Source organism: Pecten maximus, chromosome 10 (genome assembly GCF_902652985.1).
Source record: "Pecten maximus chromosome 10, xPecMax1.1, whole genome shotgun sequence".
In the NCBI taxonomy this organism is placed as follows: Eukaryota; Metazoa; Mollusca; class Bivalvia; order Pectinida; family Pectinidae; genus Pecten; species Pecten maximus.
This window is the reverse complement of record NC_047024.1, coordinates 31,805,089-31,817,222: the sequence shown is the minus strand read 5'-3', so window position 1 is coordinate 31,817,222 and position 12,134 is coordinate 31,805,089. Positions and strand designations below refer to the sequence as shown.

The following is a 12,134-nucleotide window of genomic DNA, read 5'->3' as shown; positions in this document are numbered from 1 at the left end:
ATGAAGAAGGCGGAGTGGGCCAAAATAACCCAGAGGTAAGAATATATTCCGATTTTAGATCTACTGCAGTACAGTAGTCATCTGTAGATAATAAATTATTCTTTTCATCATTTTGATTCACTTTTGTAAATGATATAATTATCTCATACATTAATAGATTTATCTAATAAACCAATATATTGCAGTATATGTTTTATTTTTATCAAATTATCGATATCAGTCCAAACGCCGACAGTGTAAGGATTTGGTCAGTTTTTAGTGCTACCTCTTTTGAGGGCTTCATCAGTTTCAGGTTTCAGAAACGTAGCTACGTCTGTTATGGAAGACTCAAGATAACCAATATTATAGCCAAAATGGGAATCTATGACGTATTCATACAGAATCCATATCGAGGTAATCCTTCACTTTATATTCAGGGAGGTTTCACTTTATGCATATGATTATTTAGTTTTATATATCGAGTTTTAACAGGTGCACGAAAGCAATGGCGTTAGACTAGTTTACTGTGTTTTAGCACAGGTGCCTGGCTCGTTTTATAAAATAATAACATATAACACAAGAGTACATTTAATCTGAATTAGCTAACGATGTAATATTTGTTACAGTACATGTAACATCACAGGCACTTGTTTCCATCCATAACACATATGAACATGCCGAAGGCTAACTTCATGCATGTATGTAATATACATGTAATAAACAGAGTCCATCATATGTCAGTATATGGGATAGGGAATTTCTACCCGAGGGTGTAGAATTGGGAGTCAGAAACTAGTGTTTTTGAATATCAGTTTACTTGTAAATGGTAACAGGATGTTTGATGGAAATTAACACTTTGATTTATATTTATTAATATTAATGCTATTGTTATTAACTACTAAATAACATGTATGTATTTTTGTAGAATAAACTCGGTGGGACTGTACGTGCGCACGATTGAGGAGACTAAGAAAAGATGGCAAGATGCCCTATCGAGTGTAAAAAAGAAGGAGGCCTTCCGTAGAAGGCAGATGACAGGCACAGGAGGCGGACCCCCTCCTGATCTTACTTTAAAGCCGTGGGAACGGATTGCGAGTTTTTTTGTTTTTGTTTTACATTGTCATATAATGTAACGGGCCTTCTTGGTCTGCCATGTCATAACCATTCATTAATTATAACGTCAAAGCAAATTTCCCCGGAAAGAAGTTACCGGTATGCTTAAAAATGTTTGGTTTGGTTTGGTTTATTTTGTTTAACGTCCTATTAACAGCTAAGGTCATTTAAGGACGGCCTCCCGTGCGTGCGACATGCATGCGTGTGATGAGTGCGTATGTGTGTTTTGGGAGGCTGCGGTATGTTCGTGTTAAGTCTCCTTGTGATAGGCCGGAACTTTTGCCGATTTATAGTGCTACCTCACTGAAGCATACTGCCGAAGACACCCAGCAGCACACCCCACCCGGTCACATTATACTGACAACGGGCGAACCAGTCGTCCCACTCCAAATATGCTGAGCGCTAAGCAGGAGTAGCAACTACCATTTTTAAAGACTCTGGTATGTCTCGGCTAGGGGACATAACCCAAAGCCTTCCTCACAGGGGCGAACGCTCAACTAAAGGCCAAAAGTGAGGCATTGTCAAGGGAGACCTTAGGAAGAAGACAGTTGTTCAGAAAGAAGAGAAAAGATAAGATCCCAAATTTAGTCGCCTCTTACGATCATGCAATGGGGGCAGCAGGTACAATTCTTACGCCCTACCTGCAGGGCAGAGGAAGAAGAAAGCTGTTGAGAAAGAAGAGAAAAAATGAGATCCCAAGTTTAGTCGCCTCTTACGATCATGCAATGGGGGCAGCAGGTACAATTATTACGCCCTAACTACAGGGCAGATGCTTAAATGCAATGCTCACATTGTTGTCTCAGAATAACATGTACTTAATTAAATTGTAGATTCATTATTAAAGTGGTTATTTAATTTTTATTTTGAATGTAGATAAACAATAAAATTCTAAGTGGTAACCGTTCAATGGCAGGGTTCGTACAGACCATAAAAACAATACCTTTAAAAGCCTTAAGAACGGGGAAAAGATCCTACAAGGCCTGAGAGTATACTAAAAGGCCATGAATTTGAAAATTTAGCCCGGAATTTGATGAAATATGCATTGACGTCAATTCTATTAATCTGTATTATTCTCATTGTGTTTTGTCTTTTGTTATCCTATTAGTTTACACTGACTGAAAAAATAGTCGAAACTTGTTAATAGTTTTAATTTCCGGATATCAGAATAGTATTCAATAGGCTTCTGTGTCTGATTTTAGTATTTTCAATGTTAAGTCTAGACATTAATGTAAAACTATCATTTTTTGTTGTCTGTTTTGTAGGTGCTAAAAGTTAAAAAGGCCTAAATTTCATAACAATATTCCTGTACGAACCCTGAATGGTGAACACCCAAATCAAATTACAGTTTTGTTGATGACTAAATTTGTCCATACAGGTATTGCAAGCTATCCCAGAAGTGGCTGTTGTTGGCATTGAGAGTGCTGCAGATACTGGTGTCAAAGGTCGGACTAGTACTGTTACATCATGCATACCTAAGTTATATATGCTCAAGTTCAAGTTCAAGTTTAACATTTCTTTTATTAGGATGCCACTTGTCAATGGACATGCAAACATTTGCTTTAATGATAAAACAGTGGATATGTACAGGGAGTAAAGCACTTTTATAATGAAAACTATCAATATTGAACTCTGAAACTTTATACTGTACATACATTTACAATGGCCTGAAAAAAATAAACATTATTTTATATTAAAACCCACAACTGCAGTCTCAGGATTGACTGAAATTCCATTTACTGCTTAGAGCAGCAGTAGAGGGAGATCTATTTTCTTGTTTAAATGAAATAAATTCAAGGAGCAAAATTTCTAATTATTGAATAATTGCTACATAATTTATTATGGTTACAACGAATAAACATTGATATATCATCTTTTTTTTCAGTTGAGGAATCCAACAGCATAATGCCATGCACTTCCTTGCAATCAGGTAAGCTATCACAAACCTGATTTGAATTTTAAATACAGTGTAAGTGTATATAAAAGTAGTTGGAATATGTCATTAAATATTGGCTTTGGAAATCAGGAATAAAAGAATGACAAAAAACCTCTAGAAATGACAAATGTAATCCAGGTTGAATTGTCATGAGCATAATTGGTTGAGCTGTCATAGGAAATGAATTTTGTAATAATAAACGTGTTAATATGTTTTCAGTTCATTATTACAGTAATTTACATTTCATGTATACATATACATGTATATATAGACTGACCTCATTTGAAAACGTGGCAAAATCCCTGATTTGTCTGAATTATTTGGGAACCTGATAAAGTCTGTGGGTTTCTCTTGACCTGTAAAGTTAATATGTTTTTTTTATGATCAAAATTTACTTTAAATTAAGGACCTGTAGAAACTCAGTTTAGTCCAGAGGGGGATAATGGGGAGGAGGATGAAGAGGAGACATGTGTGATGTATGTTAATGATCGACCCGCAGGAGGTATGATTAAAGATTTTTGCTTATTTGGCATTAGACTGTTAAATCTGTCTTGAAAATCAATTAATTTAACTTATTTGTTTGATCATGCATTTCTGAATTACACAGATGCCCCTTAGTATACAGGTTGTCTGTCTGCATGTCTCACTGAGCTTAGTTATTTTTCTTCAGCATGATAAACTGTCTTCTGAATATAACAATGATGAGTTAGTGAAACTCAACTGGGTATTAACTGACCAAAAGTCAAGGTCATGCATCAGCAATCAAGGTCACTGAGTCAAAGATCAAGTTCAATTTTTTTTTTTTTACTGATGAATCCATGCATTTTCGATGACATGACATTATGAAGTAAATTGTCTTGGAATTTGAAAAAGGTGTCAAATGCTCATATCAACAGTTCATTCTAAATATAGATATTCAATGTAAAAACTGTATGTAAAGGAAAATCCTGATATTTTGTTAATATTTTGGAATTTCAGAATCTAAAACAAGCCAGAAGGGAAAAAAGAATCGAAAGCGGGAGGAAGCTGTTGTTGAAGGTATTTCTTCCTGATATTTCTTAAAAAAAAACTGTATTTCATTCCCACATTTGACTGCCTCTTTATGTAACTGAAATGAAAGAGAGAGAAAAGCCATTCAGTGTATAATCTTTCTTATTAAATACTTCTTATTATTGAAAGAAAATCTCAATACATGTAGCATAACAGTAAGCTAGGAGGTTTTCTTACATGTACTTCCAATTAATATTTTCTGTATTATATGATACATCTTTTATTGAATTTCAATACAGATTCTACATTTGAGGTAATACCAATATCTGTTATGCAACTCATAAAAATCAATGATTAAACAAGTAGAGTTCAGAGTTAATGTTTTGGTATTTGAATATCTTCATATATCTTTATGATATTTGTTATAGATTGTTATTTGATCTGTTGGTCTGAAGGACCAATGTGAGCTTATGCTATACAGTTGCATCTATCATCTGTTATCCGTCATTTTAGAAACAAAATACAAATAAAATAAAAATACATACTGAGGACAATAATGAAGGTCAAAATTCAAGGTCTTAGGGCTAAAGAACAAGGTCAAATTTAATTTTGTATCTTTTCTTATTGTAACGTCCGCTCTCCATGAACACGGGACGTGAAAGTTCTTTTTGGGATGGTTGTGGTGTGATAAACATAATTCAACACTGGATATAAAGTTTACTTATATTTATTAATCCACAGGAAAATCCCGAAGGTACAATACAATCCAATGAAGTTTCATCCATCTTCCACACTATCGCCGGCGCATTCACACTTAACAGTTCACACACATTTAAACAAAACTAAGTCCTCACATCCTAAATATGTACATCCAAACGGCACTAAGTCCGTTTAGACTGAAAGCTGCTGGAGAACTCCTAATGCAAAACGCGCAAGTCTTTTTATATCCCCTAAGGGTTAATTAATATGAATGAATTGACGATGTGGTCAATTGACCAATCGTGACCTTTAACCCCGAAATATGGGCGTATCTAAACCCCTATCTCGTCATTTCCATATATAGCCCTAGGCACTGACCACTGGTCCCACGGACCGTGTGTTACCTAATAACGACTGACTTTCAGGTTCTACCGTTTGGTTATATTTTACCTTGATATAGAATGAAGGGTGTAAACCTAAAACGGGTTAATTAGCTACTGATCTAAGGGAAGCAACTCGAATAGATTTGGCTGCCTATAGCGTATAGCTTTAACTACTCTAGGTAACTTTGAACACATAACATATAAAACTTGTCTATTTCCTAGTTCACTACACAACCCCCTTCTTTCGAAGAGTTTGTGTCCCCACAAACGTCATACATAGTTAATAGTTTTCGTAACAAAAGCAATCTATCTATTCTAACGTGAACACATAAAACATATTAAAATACCATTTTGCGTTTGCATTAACAAAACTTTTCTTACGACACGTACGAGTCTAAACTTCAATGTCAAATAATATTTCCTGACATTCTACACGCATTTTAAAAGGTTTTGGCACTAAAACTTCTTTGCGTAATAAAAATAATGTTTACAAGCCTATAGCTAACATCGATCGCTTACGAGCTCCTGGCGGCTATATATCCGCAAAGTTCAAACAAACATCGTAAAATTAATGTCTACCAAAATATTAACATACATTTTACTGGTTAACCGTAATGTTTTCAAAAATGTACCTAGTCTACAAAAACATACAACAACTCGTACTCTTCGTACATCTCTATCACACGTTATACTCCTGCACACATAAAACGCCATCAGACTGTTTTGAATTCTCGATTTTACATCGATATCCTACTTATTTGGCTACATGGACACAATGGAGAATCATTTTTCAAGTATAGTTCTGATATGAAATAACAAATATATGTATGGTTTAGTTGTAACGTCCTAACCCCCAAGTATACGTATCCACTAATACGATATACTACAATATTGAGATAAAATCCACCCATAACCCTTAATTTGAGTTACATCTAAGATAGAAATCTAACATTGGAGGCAATACTCACAACTATAATATTAATGAACATGCTATTCGTACATTACCTTTGACACAGTGAAATAAATTCCAAAAAATCACATGTATAAATGTGATCCACGGAAACAATAACTAATAATCACAGTTAGTGTGTTTGTCCTAAATAATATATCCATCGGAAATTACTTTAAGTCACTTTTTGATATCACAAAGTTCAGCTACACTCTCTGCATCACTTGTATTACATTATGCTGTCACTGTAAAGTATCCACGCACGTATGGTCCTTTGGTAATTCTGCATAATTCAGTCCATTTAAAAGTTACTAATCCAAAAGTAACCAATTTCCGTATTTCACTAAATGTTCTAATCCAAGTCGAAAGTTTGAATTAATATCACAGTTCAAACATCAGATCAAAGTATCAACGTTTAAATCCCTTGATAATTTTGCACGGTTCCTATTAAAAAGTTAATAATCCATTAAAAGTCCTGAATGTTCTCTGATTCACAAAACTTTATTCTTTCTCTGGTAATGATCCAAAACAAGAGTTCAACGAACATCACTTTTTGAATTAGATAAGTTTTGTCACTTCACAAAGTTGAAATCTTTACTGATTCAAAACAAAATCCATTCTTCATCCCCCCAGGGGCCTGCGTCCATATAGGGCAATAATTATGTCGATGATAACTACGTAATCCAATCTTCATCCCTATTTGGCATGCGTCCATAAAGGGCAATAGTCGATGATCTTCGTAAGTCCTTTGAAGTTTAAAACTGAGGTCTCTAAGTTTCGATGGCTCGCCCAGTTCGCGTTGTCCTGACAACGAGGGGTGTCCACTACTGGTCAGTCGTTGGACCTGGCGAGTCCAAACGCTTAGGTAAATTATTGGTAGGGGTGGAAGCTCCCGCTGTGCTGGGCTCGGTCGCGCTGTCCCCAGTACGTGTACCTCCGGAAGGCTTCAAATTGCCACTGTGTATTACAACTGGCTCTGATCTTCCGGAGTAACGAATTCTAAATAACACATCACTAAGCCGTGCGACTACTGTCCACGGTCCGGTCCAATCACGGGCTAACTTAGCCTTAGTTCCCACTATTATTTAATGTTGGAATCTGCGTATTTTATCTCCAATATCATAACACATTTTGGTCATGAATATAGCTACCGTTTTCCGTGCCGTACTGAATGATTGGTAAACTTTGTGAACACGTTTACCGAGTTAATTCGAATTATTACTGAGTTCGAATTGAATATTGTTTCCAGGATATGTCCCTTGAAAAACATTAATTTTCACTTATCTTAATGTAAATCCAGAGTTTACAATTAAATGTGACAAAGTTACTAGCATCCGTGTAAAGAATATAAATTCCACTTTCCAAGCTTGGATATCCGAGAATCGGAGCAGATATGTCGTTATTCCAGTTCGTTGAATGCGAACATACACTGAGCATTCCTTAGTCCATAATTTGACCACTTAAACACCTTTTCCTGGCGAGGTCACGCAGACATTTCGCTATTAGTGCGAAACCGAACATGAATTTCCGATAATTTGACGCAAGTCCGAGATCTAACGCTCTATAGCTGTAACTCGGTAATATACAAAACTGGAGCAACATCGCTTCAACTGCCGCGATTTTCGAAGGAGTTCCAATGCTATCCTGAGAAACCACCTGTCCTAGGATCTAAACTTCATTGTACAAGAAGTTGCATTATTCGCCTTAAATTTCGCGCGATATCAAGGCTACCAAACAGCGGTCAAACTATACCAAAACTGTTTATAATCCTTCGCGTACACAATTATTGTCCAGATGAAGCACTATATATATATATTACATATATAGTATTATATGCACTAGCGTTCCACTTATAACTAGCGCCTACTCCATCCTGGAACACATGATTGGCACTATTCAAAGTCCAAAATCATCTACATGTACAAATATCATCCTCACTAGCTGAGACGTAACGAACGCGGACTTGGCTCAATCTGACATCGATGAAAAGAGTCAAATTAACAAATACAAGCGAATTAAACCACAGTTCCACTGAATGCGACCAAATATCATCTACACGACCAAATACGTGTAGGATACACATCATCTGCTATGTTAACACATATTCTCCAGGAATTCTTCATTTTCTATACCAAAACCACGAGCTAAAACTTGTCTCTTCAATTCCACATTTTCACAATTTCTGAATAATGCACATTTCTCCATGACATAAGTAGTTTCAAATCGCGTGCGAAACGGTACTAACACAGGGCGTTCTTCTGGTGTTACATTGTATTCGATGATACGCCAAAAGATGTTTCCATCATGGAATTACTCCTGGCCCCAGAGTCTAATTTCCAATTAAGTTAACGGCTATTTTGCTATCAACTTTCTATCCGCGTTGCTTTGAACATCACGAATTTAGCTTTCACATCTTCCTGTCTGCGACTTTGCGCGGAAGATTTTAAACTTTTCCACTTTCTCCCAATGTCTGTTTTAGCACCACCGTTCGCTTTCCCCGTATGGTCGACCCCATCAACCTTACTGTCTTAGGTCCAGAAATTGGCGATACTTGACTTTGGTTATTCCCTGATTTGAGCCTTCCCGAATCTAGGACTGACACACGATACACTGATCAAGTTCCTGCTCATTTTACTACTTATTCCGAGAGTCGTCACAATCTATGAACGATCATAGTTTCCTAAATGGTCAAAAACATGTGTCTAAAATGCTTAATCATTTTATTTAGCAATTCAAAAGTTCTTTGACACCGTCACAGCTGTTATAAGCGTTATTCGACAATATTTCGATGATTTTTAAATGTACTCACGGTTCATTGGATAAAATTTCCTATACATGTCCTGTATATATCCTGTATATAATGCCGGAAAATTGTCGGATTTTAACTTCCAAGTAGCGAAAATTTCACTTTTAATTTCCTAAATACTTCTCCGTTAGGCACTATTAACGCGAGAAAACACAATGAGTTAACTTCCATAGTAACTCGGAAACCACTAGAAAAATCCTCAGCTTCCCGATGGTAAATATCCTCCGAAACTCCTTGACCTATGTCCTGCATCATATCCCGAGTAAATAGATTTCTCAATATAACTTCAATATAATAGAGAACACAACTGCTAAACACACAGTCAAAACGTTCCATTACTCAACATTTTTTTTGTGAAACACACAACTATATGATGTGGGTAGCGGAGATAAATCCACAAGCTCGAGGCAAGCACTTCTAGGGTTAAAAATCCATTTCCGAACAAAGTTTCCGAATATATGCCGTTCCTTTGTAAACTAAGAGTAACGGACTTAAAACACAGTTTTCGTGCTCTCGATAGCACTACAGGATTTGACGAGTTGTATGAATCCAATCGTACCAAACTCCGTCGAACGAAAGACATCACAGTTTTTCGTAGAATTCAAACATCCACAGTGTTAGTTACAGTTTATCACAACCACATTTTAAAACCATCCCACCGCTGCTGCCACCAATTGTAACGTCCGCTCTCCATGAACACGGGACGTGAAAGTTCTTTTTGGGATGGTTGTGGTGTGATAAACATAATTCAACACTGGATATAAAGTTTACTTATATTTATTAATCCACAGGAAAATCCCGAAGGTACAATACAATCCAATGAAGTTTCATCCATCTTCCGCGGCGCATTCACACTTAACAGTTCACACACATTTAAACAAAACTAAGTCCTCACATCCTAAATATGTACATCCAAACGGCACTAAGTCCGTTTAGACTGAAAGCTGCTTGAGAACTCCTTATGCAAAACGCGGAAGTCTTTCTATATCCCCTAAGGGTTAATTAATATGTATGAATTGATGTGGTCAATTGACCAATCGTGACCTTTAACCCCGAAATATGGGCGTATCTAAACCCCTATCTCGTCATTTCCATATATAGCCCTAGGCACTGACCACTGGTCCCACGGACCGTGTGCTACCTAATAACGACTGACTTTCAGGTTCTACCGTTTGGTTATATTTTACCTTGATATAGAATGAAGGGTGTAAACCTAAAACGGGTTAATTAGCTACTGATCTAAGGGAAGCAACTCGAATAGATTTGGCTACCTATAGCGTATAGCTTTAACTACTCTAGGTAACTTTGAACACATAACATATAAAACTTGTCTATTTCCTAGTTCACTACATTATAATTTAAGTTAAAATTTAATGTTGTATTAACATCGTGTTGACATCTGTGAAATGTGCTATCATTATTGAATTTTTAAACAGATCCTACATATGAAGCTCTTCTTCAACTAAAAAGAAAAAGGCTTGCAGTTGAAGAGAGAAAAGCTGATGCTTTGGAGAGGATTGCTGTGGCTCTAGAGTCTGCAATTGGGCAGGAACAGAGTTTATCGTCGTTTTCTGACTGTCTTTCCCCAATTATAAAAGTTTCTAAAATCTATTAGTGATTCTCTGCCTTTTTTCTTGCGCAGTTCTGGTGGCCACTTCCCCTCTGTAGATATGGTCATTGTGATGACTGATAACTATATCTCCATTTAGTAGGGGCACTCTCTCCTCGACAGCTTTATTGTGCAGCCGCACACGTCTCAATTATCGGGGCACATTTGGCAGGTTTGAATGGTAACACTCCTCCACTTGGATGAAGCTGCCCTGCAGGTAGGGCGTAAGAATTGTACCTGCTGCCCCCATTGCATGATCGTAAGAGGCGACTAAATTTGGGATTTTTTTTTTTTTTTTTTAGTTCTACACATTTATTACAGGATTAATTGTATGCAGTCATATCGCATAACATGTAATGTTATAATAAGCATAATTAAGCATACAGATAAACAAGAATTGTGTGAACACACACATAATATATACACTCATCCCTTCTTTCGATCCAACAATTATCTATGACACGTAAATGTTATTACGTTAGGTTGTCCATTGATATTTGTGATTATGATAGACGAACCAAAGTAACTTAACAATCTCCTTTTCATGTACACCGTACTGAACGCCTCTTCTCCGCATAGTTTTTCCATCGATCTCACCAAATCATTCACCGTCACTTGCTCTGTATCATTTTCTGCGATACTTTGAACCAACTGGAGAAAGGCTTTCTCTGATTTAGATTTCTTTGGACGTCCAGGGGTGCTGGTTATATTTGTGTCATCTGTCATCCGAGACTTTGGAAGCTGTCGTTTTGTCGAAAAGTTGATGCTACACTGATGATGGTAAACAGCATCCGCCGCATGGAGATCAGATGAGGCCATATTGAGCCGTCCTAGTACTTCTGCAGCCCACTCGTCATTCCGTAAGGCACATGTCTCTTTTAGTGTTTTGTTATATTCAATGGTCTTCACTGGATACGCATCAGGGCCTCTTTTTCTTTCGTTGATTTTGGCCAGTTGACCACAATACAGACAATTTTCCTTGAAATTAAAGTCCGGTGTTGTCGATCGCAAGGCTCTTTGTCCAGTAGGTGTATTACCAGCCTTATTTCTGTAGTCAGATGAATTGGGATTCACATAATCCCTGCGGCAATCTTTGTGAATCAGCTGTCCGGGTATAGTTCTTATTGAGTCCCCTTTGAGTTCACTCACCTCATTTATTGTCTCACTTCCTTTTTTTCTTAACTTGCATGTTGCTGGGCCATCATCAGATATGGCTTGCATGCAGAACACACATGCTTCCATCACGATCTGAAATGTATCTAAAGAAATTCGTTGGAATCATATACAGCTAAACCCGTTGACACGTGTTGATAATTTTGACATTTTAAACAAATTTACTGTGGTAATCATATGAATTGTTCACTATTTCTGAGTAGTTTTGATTCGAAGAAAAAAGAAACAAAATATAAAAATAAAATAAAAATAACAATATATGAATAAAATGTCAGTAACAAATGAGATATTTAAAACAACTTATCAATTAATTGCTTGAAAACAAGTATTTAACGAAAAAAATGCAAATAGTGTACGCAAATTACAAAACATGCTCCCATTTGATCTATACGAGCTTCCATACTTTTTTACTCCAAACAAACCGATACATATATTCTTCAATAGTTTTCCCCGTTTGCGTTGTTTTATGGTATTAATTCATTAATTTGTGCTTGTTAATA

General features: G+C 36.5%; 1 protein-coding gene across 1 annotated transcript; it reads left to right on the top strand.

Annotated features, from left to right (window-relative positions):
• On the top strand, positions 1-10,682 carry LOC117336634. Its single transcript, XM_033897246.1, has 7 exons — positions 1-35; positions 905-1,070; positions 2,468-2,564; positions 2,975-3,019; positions 3,432-3,527; positions 4,004-4,063; positions 10,289-10,682. The coding sequence occupies exons 1-7, from the start codon at positions 1-3 to the stop codon at positions 10,465-10,467; spliced, it is 678 nt and encodes a 225-aa protein (XP_033753137.1). The 3' UTR covers positions 10,468-10,682.
• The last annotated feature ends 1,452 nt before the right edge of the window (positions 10,683-12,134 follow it).